The 18849-nt window shown below is 40.1% G+C and overlaps 1 protein-coding gene and 1 long non-coding RNA gene across 5 annotated transcripts in view; one reads left to right on the top strand and one right to left on the bottom strand.

Moving 5' to 3' along the window:
- The window catches only part of LOC145437835 (dual E2 ubiquitin-conjugating enzyme/E3 ubiquitin-protein ligase BIRC6-like), a 90013-nt gene that overhangs the window by 62534 nt on the left and 8630 nt on the right, over positions 1 to 18849 (top strand). For all 4 annotated transcript variants that reach the window (XM_080315141.1, XM_080315138.1, XM_080315137.1 and 1 more), the window contains exons 56-75: positions 767 to 868; positions 930 to 1116; positions 2198 to 2330; positions 2607 to 2698; positions 3092 to 3243; positions 3834 to 3958; positions 5696 to 5831; positions 6619 to 6771; positions 7545 to 7645; positions 8251 to 8291; positions 8722 to 8931; positions 9839 to 9976; positions 10661 to 10759; positions 10817 to 10873; positions 13448 to 13648; positions 14396 to 14708; positions 14843 to 15066; positions 15431 to 15610; positions 17391 to 17571; positions 18327 to 18528. In XM_080315141.1, the coding sequence (XP_080171267.1) occupies positions 767 to 868; positions 930 to 1116; positions 2198 to 2330; positions 2607 to 2698; positions 3092 to 3243; positions 3834 to 3958; positions 5696 to 5831; positions 6619 to 6771; positions 7545 to 7645; positions 8251 to 8291; positions 8722 to 8931; positions 9839 to 9976; positions 10661 to 10759; positions 10817 to 10873; positions 13448 to 13648; positions 14396 to 14708; positions 14843 to 15066; positions 15431 to 15610; positions 17391 to 17571; positions 18327 to 18528 (3027 nt within the window). The remainder of the gene's footprint in view (positions 1 to 766; positions 869 to 929; positions 1117 to 2197; positions 2331 to 2606; positions 2699 to 3091; positions 3244 to 3833; positions 3959 to 5695; positions 5832 to 6618; positions 6772 to 7544; positions 7646 to 8250; positions 8292 to 8721; positions 8932 to 9838; positions 9977 to 10660; positions 10760 to 10816; positions 10874 to 13447; positions 13649 to 14395; positions 14709 to 14842; positions 15067 to 15430; positions 15611 to 17390; positions 17572 to 18326; positions 18529 to 18849) is intronic.
- On the bottom strand, positions 15805 to 16740 carry LOC145437874 (uncharacterized). Its single transcript, XR_013914764.1, has 2 exons — positions 16272 to 16740; positions 15805 to 16108 (listed from the first exon to the last, which is right to left on the bottom strand). It is a non-coding gene; the product is annotated as an uncharacterized LOC145437874 (long non-coding RNA).

Below are 18849 nucleotides of genomic sequence, written 5' to 3'. Positions count from 1 at the left end.
ATCATAAACAGTAATCACGATCACTTGGTCTCCGACTCGAGTACTAACATGATGACTCGGACTCGATCTGTTGCTCCCTGACTTGGGCTTGACTCTGTGGTGAATTCGAAATGAGTCAAATTGTGACTTTAGGTTACAACCGTGCCTTTCAAAACCAAATTCTGCTCTGTGAGGTTCCTTGTCAAATTTGGCGGTTTCATAAAACTGCCTTTTTAAATTATGATATAAGTTACATCAAACCCCAGTGCAACGCAAAAACCTTGTCCTGTTGAAATTAGTTCATGTTTGAGTTCCTTACTTTTCTGCCAGCTATGACATGACCACTGTAGGGCTGTTCGAAAATGTCTTAGTAAAATAGTGAGGTTGGCTTAAAAAACGCTGCTTGTAAAATTTTGCTCAATTCCAACCCATGAAAGCCAAGTTATTGCAGCCAAAAAATTTTGATTTGAAAAAATATTGAACCAAATTTCGTATGCAGAGTTTTCTTGGCCAACCTAGCAATTTTATCCAGTAACCAGTGAAATTGAATAAAAATTAGTTATTTTCGACCAGCCATTATGAGCAGTGTAGACTAAATAATTCTCGTTGCCACGGAAATGCCGCTTCTACTTGTAATGGAGTAGAAATGAACGACGTTACTAGAAGAAGTTGTGACCTGTCTTGAAAATAGTTACCTCTACATTTAATTAAATTGAAATGATGGCAATGGAGTAGCAACGCTGACAGGTCACTAACTACCATTTCCAATGATAAATTTTCTGTTCAGGTATGAAGTGATATGTAACGAATCAACGACGGAAAGTATGAAAGCATTGACGGAAACCATCTATCAATTGAGCAGACGCAATGATGACCAGTTGCCTTTACGGTAGATTATTTTGAAAAATATCGCCGCAATTTGCTGCCGTTACCGTGAATCTCTATATTAGCCTGATGAAGATGATGGATTGGATTGCTGAATGCTCACACGCGGCCATCAGTCGGTTCAATTTTACGTCGGTGAATGTGGATCTCGTGCACGCGATATCTTGTGGACTCTGGCAATGCGCGCATTTGGAGAGTGTCAAACATTTGGCTTCTGTTCAACTCACAGAGGCTGTTTATAACTGGTCACAGGTAAGACTTGTGGACATACGGTTGGAATGCATTTTTTGCACTTGATCCCTGGACCTTAGAATTGTAGTTGTATAGTTGAGAGTAATTTCAGCAAAATAGCAGTTACGTAATTCTATTCAAATCTGTGAAATGTTTCTATGCTCTTACTTTAATTAGAATCGAATTTATGTTTTTTTTTCTAGAAAACCTTAATCTTAGAACTATGACCATTTTCCGCTAACTTGTTCCTGTTTGGTACTATTTCATAATTGGGTGGTTACCTATTTTTGATAATCCGTTTACATTAGGGCTGTTCAAAGATGAATTTTTCTTCCAATTTCACAGTCTACCGTAAACCAGGGTAACTTTGGACACTGAGCAGTAAAACATTTGGATGGTTATCGATGGATAAGGGTTGCCGCTGAATGTGCAATTCTTTTTCATGAGGCAACGGTACCACAAGTAGTCCCAATAAAAGGTGCATTCTTTTCACTACCAGATAAACTTGACCCAACATTGATAGATTAACGGCGTTGGTCAATTTCATCAAAATTGGTGGTTATTAAAATTCTTACAACCAAACATTGATAGCAGGTGTCCAGGTGAGCCATAGATTCACAACTTGGCAGCAGATACCTCTTACTAGTCTTGATCTGGGGTAGAAATATCAGCATGCTCCCCTTTAGATCAATATATGAAAATGTGATGTCTAAAGTTACCCCTTCATATTTTATCAATTTTTCAACACAGTTTTTCGATGATAATTCTTGGATTATCCATCGATCAAAAATAATCCCAGAATTATCAAAGAAAAACTCAAATTACTCTGCTTATACGAGTTGGAACTGAGTCAAATTTGGTGTGAGGTTTTTTAATGCAACCGGCCGATTTATTCACAGGGCCAGCAAGATTCAGGAAAAAAAAATTTTCAACAGCCTTATTGTGCATTTTAGTATGCAGTATTTTGATATTTGTATGTGTTATCGTTAGGTTGGTAGCATTATTATGTATTTCTGTAATGGCGGTTGCATCCATTTGAAAATTTGATATTATAGTGTATTTTACAATTTACATTCTCATCTACTTTTCACTTTTTCTACAGGCGTCGAAAGCAAATTCGAACATACATTCGCACGTGAATGCCATCCCACGCTTGAAGAATGCCCTGGATTGGCTTTTGTGTTCCTTGTGCCATGTCAATTTGGCACGTTATTATGCACTCCTGCAATTCATGGGTGATTTTGGCAATTTCACATTTTAATGGTGATCGCTGATCGCAACCCTTATCTATATTTATAATATATAGGTCTGAGTAATACCTTAAAGGCTAATATGACCAGTTGACTTGATAGCATAATGGACGTATCACTGGTCACTAAGTCACTTTCAGTATTTTCGCAGATGTTGGAAATAAACTTTCTCTCGAACAATGTCCTGTCCACTAGAAATCTGATTAAAAATTCTTCTGTAATGGTTATGAAATGTGTTTTCTGTCATATTTTTGTTTCCAGGGTTCGACAATGCAAATTCCACCGTGCCATGTCTGACAAGTAACCAGATCGAAACCCTGGCGTTTGCATCCCAAACAGAAGGAGCCGTCAATGTATGTGTATACGTGATTCGTTCTGTGGATGTATGCTGTTGAATAAAATATACCCGAATATGTCCTGCTGAAACACGTCAGGTCTAATCGTCAGCAGCTAGTAGAGACTTCAAAACATGCAGTTCGCGTCACTTTTCTAAATGAAATGGTAATAACTGGTCAAAAGTATCACAGTAACTGAATACATTTATTTCCAAATGAATAGATTATTGGATCGTATATTGAATTTATGTACCTCCGTTGGAGTTATGTACAGTCAAATCTTGTGAAAAGTATTGAAAATCAGTAATAATTTGAGCATGGAAAACATTCCTAAATACTCTTTGTTAACAGTTTTGTTCTTTCGCGAAATAAGGTGCTGTGTTTCAAAGCGGTTTCTCAAATACAATTAAGGTCCTCTTGGAGCAAGGAATCATTCATCTGTTTGCAAATGGCCTCCAACATTACTGCTGTACCTTGCTCGAGTCTGGAGAGGATTTTAACTTGCCCGGCAGAAGTATGGAAGTTACTTGCAATAATCTCATACCGGTTGTTGAGTTTTTCAGGTGAGAGGCGTAGGCCTATTCGGTGAAATAATTGCGTGTTATTATCACATCCAATTGCAGTCGATTCAATAATAAAATTTTGTAGTGTTGGGTTGTTCGAAAATGACGGTTTTTCAAATTTTACGGGCTATATGGTAAAACTTTTACTTTGGTTGAAAAATTTCCTTAATTCCATCTGTTAGAAGCGCAGTTATTGGAGTACAAGATTTTTGATTTCAAAAAAACTCGTGCTTACTGTGGCAAATTCGATTGATAATTATGGAACTACCCACCGTACATACTACGATTTCAAATCAGAAATGTTAAACACAAATACCTTTGCATTACATGGTTGGAATTGAGCCAAATTCGCTATGCATAGTTCGTTACAAGCCATACAAGCACAGAACTATCGTGAAACAATAACTTGATATTGGTAATTTATTCGCTAAAAGCTTTTCGGCTGTTCACAACTGTTACACAACTGAATAAATGATGTGGGTGATTTTTGAACAAACCTATTGGCCATGCTATCAATAGAAGGAGATGAACAGTACCAATACTACACTTTATTGCGAATTTACCGACTTCTCTGGTATTCCATATCACAGCACGCTGGCCAGTATATGTGCGGTGCAGCAATGGCTGGGATCAGAGGAAGGATCCAAATGTTGGAAAGTATTACTGAAGACGGTGGACCACATCATGTACTCTTTCACGCAAAAGGAAAATTTAGGTAACGCGCACACTCTGTTTTTATGATATATAATCTGTCGGACGATTTTTTTACCTAAAAAACGGAAGATTTTGATCTAAAAAAAATCAAAAATTTGACCTTGAAAATCTTAGTTTTGACCAAATTTCACCTACCGTATGCAAATTAGGTGTTTTCACACATGATGTTAGAAGTATTACTTATCTTATTTTAGTTGCACTACCGTACTTATCTTTATTTGTGGTTGGAACTGTCTGTCCTTACTAAGTAGTTGGGCCCGAAAAAAGCTTTTTTGCTTCAGAACTGACAAATTTTAACATGAAAAAACTATGTTTTTACGAAATCTGGCATTATGACGAATTCCAGTAGCTACAACACACAGTATGGTAGAAATATTGAAAATTTCCATTGCGCAGCGAAAGATACTTTCATACCTCCTCGGGTAGAAAATGTCTATCCTTACTAAGTAGCTTGCCAAGAATGGAGAAAGAACGTTCAACAGCAGCAGTTGTTGGCTGACAACACTCAAGTTGTGCGTACACTGCTGGCGACAAACCGTGTTGCTTCGTTCTGGCAATGTTGTCGACATCACAATTTTTCATCATGCGCTTCTTCATATAAGAACCAATGCCCAGATTGCCCATGCAGTCTTGCTTCAATTTGGATATTGCGGTATGTTGAGCATACACCATCCCAACCTATCTGTTTCATTTGAATGTTCACGATTCGTAATGCGCAGACAATGGGCCATCTACAACGGCAGGCCTATAAAGTAGGCTACAAGCTGTAAAATGTCAAATGATAAGTTCAACGACAGTATAAAATCCATGATATAAAACAAAATGCAGGTTGAAAAAAAATTTTTGACGTTTTTCGACCTAACGCCACAATTATGACCTAATTTGGACTTGTTGTGTCAAAAAATCGATCTAATGTAATCAGCTTTCACTCTTAACAATAAGATTTGAAAACACACGACCCCTTGACCAAATCTACTTTTGGAAGCCTATTATTTTAGTACAGTTTCTGCTTTCCTATTCTACTTCTACATAAAGTACTCTTGGTCTTATTTTAAATCACCAGCCTACTGGTACTTGTAACACAATTTCAAAAAGTAGCTACTATGCGACCCCTTGACCAAATTTAAATTTTGAAACCAGGCCTACTTGAGTACTTTTCAGATATTTCTTTTTCTGCTTCTACTTGAAGTAATATTGGTATTATTTTAAACCTCTTCTTATACTTGTGAGAGATATCTGGCAATTTTAAAAAGTAGGCCTCTCCGATTAACTCCACAAAGTCTACATCTAGAAACTATTGAATAGTATATTCATATTGGAAATGAACCCGAATATTTTCGGCTGACACTCGTCAGGGGTAATCGTCAGCAACCAGTAGAGAATTGGAAAGAACGTTGTATATCTACAATCGTATACAATCATCACAATATGAATGTACCAATCAATTGTATATTGAAGTTCTGTACCTCCAAGAACCTCTTCATTTAGAAACTAATTACTTGAGCACTTTACAGATAATATATTTCCCACTTAAGTAGTTTTGGCATGTCTTGAAAATCGCTACTTGTACTTGAGTAGAAAGGTTGATGCTGCTACAACAACTTCTACTTGAGCGCATTACCGGCTTTCCTATTCTACTTCTCTCAAAATTGAGTGTTAAATTGAAAAAAAGTTGAAAATATCTTCATGATATTTTTTTAAATCTTTTATCGTCGATTATAAACTGTGCCTGTTTCAGACACCGTACTTTGCCATTTTCCCGTTTCTTTACTCTTGGATCTTCAAGGATCCACCATTACTTTATTGAAGCAAATATGCAAGTGCAATGTCAGAAACCGCGGAGTGGTTTCCAGGGCAATCTGCAATGTCATCAGGTGAATGCATTTTTTCAATTAACTAAAAGTGTGAAGTAAAAAAATGCCAAATATGTCGCTTTCAAGGTTTCACCGTCTCACCGTTACGCTGTGAATATACTTTTATTAAAGTGTGAAATTTTAATGCAGAGCCTTCGCCATAATCAGCAACGGCTACCATTCATGTGACTACAAGGATTGTGTTTTGCATCTGTACCTGGAAATTTTTTGCCCGGCGTCCCTTTGAAACTTTGTATACCGTAGCAATTCTACATGCATCGGTCAATAAGATCGATTATTAACTTGATGTCGAAGCTTATTCATATCCTTGCGATAACTTGGACTGAGTCGAATAGTGGGAAATGATCTTTCCGAGTATTGAAATGATATGCTTCTAACCACTTTTCGGGGTTTCGGAAATGCGGGTTGACTCTTGACTCGAAGCTACGTTCTCGGGTCAATTTCAAGTTACCCGGTAATCTATGTAGACTGATTTTGTTTTATTCCAAGTAAGTAGCACTCGAATCATGCCTCGTACTTCGAATATTCGATTTGACTTCAATTCGACTCGAGTCACCTCCAAAAATCGAGTAACAAGACTTGACTGGAGTCAATATGTGCAACACAGGAGAAAGTGCTAGCCTCATTCGTGTAAATCGGGGGGTCACCCACCTTTTTGAAACCAAGAGCTGCATCTTGGGTATACTGCTTAATACGATAGATTACCTTTTATACCGTCCGTTTATCCGTGATTCACAATTCCAATTCAATCCAATATGACCTGATGGTGTTTGTCATTATTGTGCAGTGCTAATGCAAAGAGATTATCTTCCAACACGTTCACGGGATTTGCGCGATCTCTCTTGTTGAGAGTGATTCTGGAAGTGGAAGAGGTCACCATTCACGTTGAGGCCAAGGAGGGAGCTGCACTATGTTCCAGCTTGACTCGACTCAACCGGAAGTAAGCGACATCCTTGTTCTTATCGTAACACGTTATACTGTGTCGTGTAGTGCTTACCAACCAGCGAGCCGCGAAGATAGGTAAATCTCATTTTCAGGCATTTCTAGATGTTTTCTGAGCGAATCGATCATAAACTTGGTCTGATCATATGTATTATATGCTGGCTTAACGTCCACATTGATGATAAATTGCATGTATTGCATGTTAGTTGAAATTGTATGGTTGGCAAAAAAGTTGTGGCACACCCAATTTCGCTCGATTTAAACGAGTAGCAGTGCAGCTATTAGAGTTTGATAATTTTCAATCCATTTTTTAAAAATATGAAATACTGAAAAAATAAACTTACTGGCCATCCCACAAAAACCATTAAAACCAAATTTGACACAATTCCAGCTTGTAGAAGTGAAGCTATTCGAGTTTTTCAATAATAATTCTTGGATTACCCACATTAATTACTATTTTTTTCAAATACAAGATTGTCAACTTGAATAACTTAGCTTTCTACCAATTGGAATTGACCCAAATTTGCTGTGTATTGCTTTGCTGGACTACTTGTCAATTCCGTGGGGTGGATAGTAAAATTCGGAAAATAATTTTTTATAATGAATTCAAATATTTTCAACGCTGACAGCTTAACTTGTTCTATTTGGAAGTCGGTCAAATGGTGGGTGGGTCGCATGATAATACTGGCTTGCAAAGTGGCTTACGAATTGTTACATTTTAAGAAGCATGGGTTTAGTGTCTTTCAAAAATGCATTTCTTTTTCTTGTTAGCCTCACAATGAACCATCCTATGTATGGGTTCGGTCGTTCCAACTATGTGGAAACTGCGGGCGTGGATTCCCTCGTTGCAGATGTTCGTTCTGCGATCACAGGTCAGCAGTTTTATGCTGTATTGTCGTATGTTAGGACAGCGGCATTAATTACTATTTTTAATGAAGGAAAATTTCTGGGAAATCTAATAATTGATGTTCGTGTCTTTCTGCTATCAATCCAGACTTGTAGAGACTTTTTTTTAACTGTCATTCATCTGCTGGTTTTTTGAGTAGTTTATTTCTACTTCTATTTTCACATTTTGTAAAGTGAGTAGCTCTAGTTTTGGTTCTAGTTGTGAGTTAAGAAAACAGGGTAGTCGTAGTTGGGAATTTTTTGAATAGTTATAGTTCTAGTTGCGCGTTTTGAAAATCTAGTAGTGTGAATGTGTGTGTGAATGAATCTCTTGTCCAATACACTGTCAATATCTATGTCAAAATGGTTGCTATTATATCATGCTTGTCATCCAGCTTATCACTCGCTTGTAGTAACAGACTAGTAGGCCTAATCGACGATTTGGAATGTCTCTGGCTCTACGCAGATGCTGGCATCAAGTTAGTTGTGTGAAACAGTGGAATAACCCTATTTCGTATTTACAATTCCATATATCGGAAATAGTAGGTTATTCCTATCATTAGGATGAAAAGATGTGTCCTCTTATGTTCAGAAAGAGATGTCCGCAAGAAAATCTACAAGAAAAAGACCAAGGTAATTTAGATTATGTTCTTCTTCAGGGTCGGTGGCATTGTGTCGAATTGCGTAGCTTCTGTTCTTTTTTTTCGTCTCATTCAATTTTTAATAACCGCCAATCCATACTGTGAAAGTTAGGCTGTTGGTTGTTTCTCTGTTACTTGCTCAAATTAGATTCAAATTAGAATTACTGCTAAAAAGTTTTTTTTTTCTAATTGGAGGAGGATCAGAGTTATATCTGCGCAATTATTTACAAATTAGATTGAAATTGAAATGATAGCTACAGGTAGTCGAGTCGCCACACACGCTGACTGAAACAAGTCGAGTCAATTTCCATTTTTAGGAAGGTCAATCGAGTCAAGTTGAGTCGATGGTAAATTGCGACTCAAGTCATGACAACCTTGTGATATTTTTCCACATTTCCTAATCTGATTTTACTTTAACCCAGATCTTAAACCCTATCGTACATCCAAATGTAACACCATTCAAAGTCCCGCCTGTGCCTGGCGCCGCGACCAGCGTACCCATGTCCAGTTATGCTGCCATGTTGGAGCCTAACCAGAAGAAGATGATGCCAAAGCCGACCGATGGGTTGGAGGGTTGGTTGATGTCGGCCCGCATGTCCGGCAAACAAGCCCAGGACAAGAGAAAATCTCAGGTAACGCTGAGTCGCAATATTAACGGCAGGGTGGTTCAAAAAAAGGATTTTTGTCGAATCCAACTGTTTAGTTCACGTGTGAGATCACTGCAAGTAATGACTCGACTCTAGTACGGATTTTCTGATGACTTGACTTGACTTGAGTCATTGCTCATGACTCGAACCAAGTCATATGACTCGAGACTCAGACGGCCAAGACCGACATTTCATTGTCATTTCGAAGAATACTAAAGTGACCACACGATTAGGATTTCGCCTATTGGTACTGGGACTTGAAAATGCGACCAGAAACGGCTACGTGAGGAAAATTAGCGCATTTTAAATGCGAACCATTCGATATCACGAAACAGTTGTAAAAAGTGGGTTTAACAAGACTTTAAATAGAAACTTGAGTAGTCAACACAATGACTTGGACTCGGACTCGAGTCCTAATACACTGTCTTGTACTCGGACTTGACTCGGCGGAGAATTGAAAATGATTTGACTTGACTCGAGTCAAAACTATGAAAGGTAGGTTGACTTCTGACTTGGTTACAGCCCTGGTAGTTCTATAATTAATATTCAACAGTAGCACCGTAGCAGTCTCTAAACAGAGCTATGCTGTGAAAGTTGGCCATGCAAAACTACTTCCTTTTACAACTTGGATTTTGTCGAGAAAGTACTTATATACTACTCCAACTTCAATACACTGCAATCGCATCTCCATTGCTATAGCAAGACACGAATCAATTATTGTATATTGAAGGATTGCAAAAAGCTTTTCAAGTGAAGAATAGTAGGCCTCTATTCAAATGTCTGCAAATATGATCTTGACGTTTTGGTCGCTGTATTGGTTGTTTTACTTTGGAAATCATTCCTCGTTTTGGCATCTGTCAATTCCAACTGTTCTGGATCAATCATGTTGCAGATGATGAAAATGTACGGCGGTTTGGTGACGGAACACGTGGAATGCGTGTCGGACACAATAAGTATTGTGTGTCAGGACTTGCACATTGTGAAGCCGACACTTACTACATCGTTGTTGGAGATTGCGGCCGGATATCAGGTGTGTGTTTATAACAACTGAGGCAGAGCGGAATGATTCGCGTTGGAGGGTTAAGTTTTCGAGTACTGAAATCGTGTACTCCATGCCACGAAGAGTTGATATATCAAAGTGAAGTATAATTTTGATACTATTTTCCACTGATGCCGCAGTTGGTCATATCGCAGCATACAAAACATGTAGTGCAAAGTTACACAACGAAATATCTGTGAAGCCAGGATCAACCTACGGCATTGTCGCAAAGTGCAATGAAATGGGCTTGATCAAAAATTACCTAATTATCTTTCATGCGATGTAGAAGTGCCAGTAGTCCATTTTTTGTCAGCCCTAATCGTGACCAAAGGTGGTTTGTGACAAACCAGTATTTTCAGACATTTTTTTTATAACGAATGTAAAACTCCAGTTTCGCTTCTACAGGTTGGAATTGAGCTAAAATTGGCGTGCAGCGTTTTTCTAGCAAACCTAACCATTTTATCGAGTACCGGTAGCTAGTAAAATTTTCAAATCGTTTTTTTAAACAACCCTAATGTACAGTCATATGCAACCTGACATATGTAACTTCTGGAAATATGAATTTCTCATTTCAACGCGACAAATGTTAACCTATTTCGAATCCGATCATGATCGGCCATCCCATCATCTTACATCTTTTACATGCATGCCATTACTCATTTTTTCTTCTTGCAGTTTGAAAAGGTGCCCTTGTTCTTGAACCGGGTGAAATTGGAGGCCGTGCCATCGTCTGCGGAAGTAAACTGCCATAGTAAGACAGCTGGGCCAAGCGTCGTAAGTGAAGATCTTGTCCATTTTTTACATTGACAAAAATTTGGTTTTGGTGTTCAGGACCATACCGCGGGTCATGCAGATGAAATCAAAGACCACTCAAACACAATCTTGGAGGTAAGATTCATCTGCTATGTCTTGAACCTACTACCGCGGTCAGCCTCCCTTACCATGCCTGCACCAAAATGTTCATGATTGCGAACAGCGGGACTTGAAGCGACGCCCAATATGTCGCCGTAGTCAGGCAACAGCAGCTTAACCATCCGAGCTACTTCGAAAGCTTAGGTGAGAGAGATGACGGTGTTGTTCCAAGAAGTCTACGCGATTTCTTAAAGAGTAAAAGAGACATAAGTGTTCCGTTTTCACCCATCATATGATCATTATCTGATTAACACGAGAATGGCAAACATCTGTACAGCAAGCTTGGCTCGTTCCGCACTATGCAGTTCTCATGAGGCATTTGCACAAAAACAGAAATGAGATTGGAATTACAATGAGAGCATAGAAACATTTCATAAATTACAATTAGATTGAGAACAATGAAAGGTTTCACGAATTACATTACAATTAGATTACTGGCATTTTGCTCGGTTTAATCTAGTTCAGTGGTTCTTAACCTTGCCCCCAGCGCCCCCCAGGGGGCGCTGGCGATTTTGAAGGGGGCGGAAACGCTCAGGGGGCGCAATGGGGGGCGCTGGGCTCAGGGGGGCGCTGAAGAAAAATGGCTTCGCAGTAGATGATGTGGTGATAGGACATATCCTTAATGAGTATTCAGAGCAAATTAACACCGAAAACTTTGTTATATATAGCCTTCAAAATACATATAGGTTTAATTGTCCATGGGTGCCTAAATGACTGGCACCGAATCTTCCTGTCTTGCCAATCTGAACCCCAGAAAACGAATTCCATCTGTGAGGGAAAAAATATATGCCAGTGAAGAAATACCAATTTGAAATCGTGTGCGTCTTCTAGTTTAGTACAATTGGGCGTCAAGGATATTCCTGTTGGGCAATATCCCTGTTGGGCGATTCTATATTTTGTTGATATTGCAGACAGGAGGTCACGAAATAACATCATGCAACGAAGTCATGCCAACGGGTTCACCCGCCCGAATATGTTTAATTATTATAGTTACGGGTCCTACAGTTTCCAAGACACCTCTCAATGTTCGCTTTAAGTTTTAATGAGTCTGTGCACACTCAACAACTCAGTGCGTAACGACGAAAAAAAGGTCATAACTACGGATTTGTTGTGCGCAGCCAGGAATATATAGAAGTTCTATATATCCCTGTGCACAACGTAGATTTTCTACGCGCAGAGACCATGTCAGCACTGCGCACGTGCGCAGCTTAGAGGGAACATTGCACCTCACTCAGCTCTACTGGTAAATCTGGTAGCGTGAGCAGAGAGGACAAGAAATTGATAGCAATATATATGCAATCCCCGATCTTACTGACCGATTTTAGTATGAATTATCGAAAGTTTCCGCGCTTCGCACTGGCTCGCTGAACAGTACAGCTGATTCCGTGGCAAAAGCGAACAACGTGATGGGGGGCGGTTGATTTATCACCCTATGGGAGCCCAAGACCCAAGTTTTTTCGGCGGCCTGACGAAGTGACGTTTCATTCCTGCCAGCGGGTATACGCCCGAAGATGTATAATTATTATTGAGGGGTCCTACCTTTTCCAGCACACATCACTCAGCTTTACCGGTAAATCTGTTTACGTGAGCAAAGAGAGGATAAAAATTGATCTCAATTCACATGCAATTCCCTATCATATTGACCAATTCAATCATTAATTAGTGAAATTTTTCGCGTGTCGCGCGTCTAGGCGAGAATAGCTGCCTCAGTAAATGGTCACCCAATGTAGATACCTAGTATCAGCAAATAGCGGACAGCCATATGGGGGTCTGGGGGTCAAGTCCTCCGGAAGTTTGGTTTATCACCCGATGGGGGCCCAGGACGAACGTTGTTTGGGGGGGAGCTGACGCAGTGCTGTTACGGCTCTGGTAACGAATAATTGTACCTACGGGCACGCCCGAATATGTTTAATTATTAATTACGTGCCCTTTATTTTCCTATACAACAGCTCACTCAGCGCTACTGGTAAACCTGATTACATGGGCTGAGAGGATAAAAAGTTTATAGCGACTTATATATGTAATTACCACCTACTCATTCCTGTGTTATAGAAAATTTTGGTACCTAGGGCGACCTGGCCACACAAACTTTGCTGACCATCGAAATCACGCTATGGGGTTCGTGGGGGCGAAGCCCTCAGAAGTTTGGTTTATCACTCTATGGGTGCGCAAGGCAATCTTTTTTGTAGGGGGTTGACGAAGTGATGTTACGGCCCTCCCTCTTACTCATTGTCTTTATTACATTCCTTACAATATGAAGTTGGGGGGCGCTGGAGCACGATAATTTTTGAAAGGGGGCGCTGGAGGGAAAAAGGTTAAGAACCACTGATCTAGTTGGACAATTGGAGTTACGGTATCTAGTTGTGAAGTCAGGTATCAAGTCCTGTGTCTTAGTCGAGTCGCCCGCATGAGTCGATAGTCATGGACCCCAGTCAAGTCGAGTCATTACAACCTTTGATATCGCCTAGCCGTATTCATTACCCAACTATTCAAAAGTGTGCTACCTTGCTGTTCGCGATGCAGTTTCGTCAATAGACAATTTTAATTCAGGTGTTCGCACAATTGGACGGGTTGGCGCTGATCGCGTGTCATTTGCCTTCTTTGACCCTGGACGACGGTCCACCGCCCACCGACGATGTGGCCAAAGGGCGGGACCGCTCCAAAACGGGAGACTTGTCTGCCAGTCCTTTTTCATATTATGATTCAATCACCGATTGGACTGGATTTGATGATGAGGATTGCTTATACGGGGTATGTCGACGTGATTTTCTCAAATCTATTATGTTGCTTCTTTGTGGTAACTAGTACGGTGCACAATGACTCAAATCGGAATTGTTAGTGGTAATTGTTAATTGGTAATCAGTTACTTCTTACTTGTTAATCTTGTTAATTGTAATGATTAGTGTCGTGTAGTGAGAGATGAGTTTTATCAGGGTTGCAACCAAGCCATGAGGCTCCTAGTCACAAGTCAATCTCACTTTTGTAGTTTCGACTCTAGTCAAGTCGAGCCATCAGAAAATCGTGACTCAAGTCGGACTTGACTCGAGTCATCACAACCCTGTCCATGTCCATGGCTGAAACAATCAACTAGAACTAGAACGACCCACTTTTCAAAACTCACAACTACAAGTAAAACTAGTGCTATTCAACTTTCATCAGTCGCAACCGGAACCAGAAATAGAACTGTCCACTTTTCAAAACTCGCAACTAGAACTAGAAGTGGAGCTATTCAATTTTCAACAGTCATTACTAGAACTGAACTGGAACTACTCCATTCTCAAAAGTTGCAACTAAATCTACGACTAAAACGGCCCTCTTTGTAAAATTGGCAACTAGAACTGGAACTTTGGGTTGTTATCTATTTACGGAATGAATATATTATTAATACGTATAGTCAAGTTCTCTACCCGGATAAGTCTCCCCCATTTCTCATTTTGCCTCACACTACTCCATTTGATAGGGTCAATTCTTTCGTAAATATCAAACTATTTCTTCCAGCCGATGGACAAAAGTTGGATACCGCCGGGCATCGAACTACCACCCCTCTATGACAAGCATTACCCCGACCAAGCCAGCATGGAATTCCTTCATTCTGGAGGAGCGTCGCCCGACAAAATGCCTTCCATCACGCAACGGGCGTCGACCAGACCGTTGCAGCCCGGCAGCAAGTTGTGCGTGCCGCCATTCACGTTGTCCGCGTTGAGGGCCTTCTTGATGTTGCCCATGTACGCCGAATGTTTGTTGAGGGATTCCAACGCCGCAAGGTGTCTCTTGAGGATTGCTCTAGGGGTCGATACGGACGGAGGCGGGAGTAAGTGTTGTGCGCTTTACTTCTTTTCGGTACCCAAGTTGATTGTGCCTGTTTGCACCGACTACAAGAGTGCAAACTTGGACGACTAACTCTATTCATTTTTGTATGTAAGATTGCATGTATCTTATTTTCAGAATCCATTCTCAATCTGCGACTTGCGTCTTCTCTGCCTATGCTGCCGTTCGCGACTCTGCGTCGTCTTTTGGCAAACAACGATTGCTCCACCCGATCGGGAATCCGCATTCGGGAATCCATGACCTTCCAGTCCAACGCCACCCACATCCTAGTGGCTTGCATTTCCAGATTTTCTCACGTCGAACCCTGCAAGGAATCTACTACCGGGAAGATGTTGAGATCGGTGAGGCATCTATTTATTTATTGCGTGTAACGTTCAAATATGTACATTTACCCGACCTCAAAGAATATTATGATGCCACTTCTACATCTCGTTAAAGAAGATTTTGTATTTTGTCGACCATACCTAATTCGTTACACTTTTTGACGATGGATGACTTGAGCGATATGTCATTTGCACGAATGTGCTTTGTGCTAAGTTTTGTATTGTGCAATATCACCAATCGAGGTTTCAAGGATTCCACAATTGGAAATAGTATCGAAAGTCGAATTCTCATTCTCGACTCGAACCCTTAGCAATAACACTCGCTTCAGATAAGATTACTCGAATCATTGTGTCCAGCCCTACTGACATGCATCCATTGCAGATGATATTTGCGCAATTTCCTCCGTCTCCAACGCAAAAAAAGTCTTCTAGCAGCGACGAGAAGAATTACTGGGCCCGCGGGACCGGTTTCGGCACCGGCTCGACGTCTAGCGACTGGGATGCCGGTGACATGGTCAAGAAACAGATGAAAGACGAAGGATACTTGACCGAGTTTATAAAGGTAACCGCATATCGCCGCCATATTCATGGTCGTGCGATAACACTGGTCAACACACGATTTGTTGCCAGGAAAGTTTCAACGATTTTAGGGTATTGTTAGGTCGCTGAATCCAAAAATGACAGTAGTTTTTTTGAATTGACTCGATTTGTTTATATATTTCATATTTCTGGTTGGAAAAGTGCCAAAAATACGCAAATTGGGACATAGGTAAAATGCTGTTAGTATACTACGGGGCATTCTTAGGTCGCTGAATCCGAAAATGACATCAGTTTTTCCGAATAGGCCCTTTCCTTGAGATATTCCACATTTTTGTTTGGAAAAAGTACTCAAAATACGCAAATTTTGGCATAGGTAAATATCACTTTATGTACGACAACTTCGATGAGTTCACATCTGTCTCTTCAAGTGTGTGCTTACAGTATTAGTCTATTTCTGCGGCGTTATCGTTGAAGACGCAATCGTTAACAAAGAGAGCCCTCCATACGCGAGTCCTGTTTCCTGTGAAAATCAACAAATATTATGAAAATAAGGCGATATTAACGGTAAACAACAAAAATTTTTTGTAAATCAAAAACAGGTGCCGTCAAAGCCCAAACACTACGTTCCGTAACGCTCAAAGTTCAGTTAGTAAGCTGTCAAAGCAAGCTAATCAATCATATACCTCCATTTTCTGTAAAAGCCCTTCGACGTCTTTGCAGTAAAAAAGTTCATCTTGTTGGCTAAAATACGGAAGTAATTCTTTCTCTTTTGCACGGTAACATGTGATTCAAGCTTCAGTTCGAGGGCACTTTTTGTCTTCGAGTCGGATACTTCCTCAGAGTGAGGCACAGATCGCCCAGAATATTCTAAATCTGCGTAATTCCAAGTATTCTATTTACGACGAGTAGATAAAATAAATAAATAATATCGATATCTCAAAAAGTAGAGCCAATTCAGAGAAACGGATGTCATTTTCGGATTCAGCAGCCCAAACATACCTAGAAACCATTAAAATATCTTTCGTTGAGCCGATAGCAGACGATATAGATAATTATTACTTTGCAAGTGGACGTTAAATAAGGTGTGAAAGCAACCAGGATCTCATTAAAATATCTTTGGCACTCAAAAAATATTTTTATTTTTGTTGGCCAGTGTAATTGCAATTTTAAAACTCATTTTTTGCCCCGATATGTCACCTTGTTTTTGACGGAGGTGAGTCAGTAGGGCTGTTCAAATATATGTTTTTTTATTGGCTGCATGGCTGCACACCAAATTTGCTCCATTGCAACCAGTGGAGGCGATTTTATTGCAGTAGAATATCTTGGATTGGAAACAAATAGTATTTATGACTACAAATTCTTTTATTATGATTTACCCACCGTAATTAGCCTACTCTTTTTGCAGAGCAAAACTTTCTTCCTCTGGTGGGAATCTTGCAAAATTTTACATACATCGTTTTTCTAGACAGCCTAACCATAGCCAGTAAAATTTGTATAAATTTTATATTTACTATTGTTCAGTTCAGTTCACAATGCTCGCTAGGTTTCGCATACTTGCACTATTTACCCGTGTTGATTTTACTATACCGCAGTGGTACTTGACAGTTTTAGGCAAAACCCGGCCTAAAATACATAACTTTTTTAATTGTAAATAAATAATTACTTGGACTTGCGACATACTTCTGCTTCCTCTGAAGAGCCAACCATGATTACTTTGACAACTTCAGGTTTGTTGTTTTCGGGTGACGCTCGCCAGGGATGATCGTTAGCAACTAGTAAAGTAGCAACAATCGTATTTTGAGGTTCTCTCCAATTTTGTGTGCCCCGAAAGTGCAATATCGTGCGATGGCGCTGAAGATGATTTTGATTCGATCGCTGCAAAATGCATTTCTTGGAACGAAAAGCTGACAAACTCCATCATCGATCTGGTGAATGCGTCGGGTCTCATATCCGCGATGGCTTCCTATCTTCGTAACGATTCGGGTAGGAAGAGCTTGGTTTTGGTTTTAAAAAGGGTTATCATTTCAGTGCTTTGATGAATAGTCTATCACTACTCGATTCGAATCATTGCAATTCATGCCCAATTCGTAATCAAGTACTCAAATGCGTAGCACGGCTGACACGATGTCTCCAATCTGACTCGGATGTCAATCTGATGATTCGAGTTGAGTCGTGAGAAATTATTTTTCTAGCACTGCCACTAGGTGTCAACTTGTCAACGAGAACGATAGTTCCGGTGCTATTATCCACTGTAGAAGGCTGTAGACCTCGGTAGGTCGTATTACAGCATACGAAACGTGCGGCAAAAACCCTGTGAACGTGACTGCGAATGACGCATCTATGAAGTCGTGACCAACCTGTTACGAACTAGTTCTTCTTAGAACAGCAACTCACGCGACGAGCTTCCAATAGGCAATATGAAATCAATGTATTGACAGCAGAATAACTGGAGACGAGCGATCACGATCCAGGCAAAAGTGAAACAAAAGGGCCGTAGATCACAAAACGCGGGGTAGAAAGACAACACAAGGCACCCGAGTAAATAACGATGGGGCATCACGACTAGTTGTATATAAGTATGAGTGAAACGACGCCAACGTTAATACACAAACATTACACAAACCACAACATTGTCTAATAGTGTAATGATGACCTAGGAATCATTTTGAACGTGATGTACAACTGGCATTGTATTCTTTGTGGTCGCAAATAAAAAACGTGTTAATACCTATTTGCAGTTCTTGACATGTCCAGTCACGTGAGCCTCTACTGTGCGCTTCTCGGCGTGATAAGATCCTTTTCGCTTTGCCCCGCTCTGCGCCAACTTCTACTCAAGCCCGCCATCCATGTCGGCGGTTCGGACGACCCAGATTCGTCATCCATACTCACACTACTTGCAAAGATGAAGAAATGTATTGACACCTACTCCAGTAGGCTTGAGTAAGTGTTCTTTCGTTTACTTTACAGTATTGGTGGTGGAGATGATCTGTTTTCTAGATGCTGATAGACTGTCATTTTTGTTTGGTAAACAGATTCTCACTAGTTAGGTTGTTATGTTCAGAACAGTGTTGGATAACTATATAATTTTGATTCTATAATTAGACTGAATGGAGCCAAATCCTAGTAATCTAATTCTCATCTGATTTGTGGGATGTTTCATAATGTAATCTTAATTCTGCTTTTTCCGAAAATGCCAAAGTAGAGCTGTATCGTGCGAAACGCGCCAAGCTTGCTGCAAATACATTTGCGATTGTCGCGCTT

The sequence above is a fragment of the Botryllus schlosseri genome, chromosome 4, assembly GCF_051294905.1.
Source record: "Botryllus schlosseri isolate E-star chromosome 4, Bs_hap1, whole genome shotgun sequence".
In the NCBI taxonomy this organism is placed as follows: domain Eukaryota; kingdom Metazoa; phylum Chordata; class Ascidiacea; order Stolidobranchia; family Styelidae; genus Botryllus; species Botryllus schlosseri.
The sequence above is the reverse complement of the archived record's forward strand: the minus strand, read 5'-3'. Positions and strand labels throughout refer to the sequence as shown.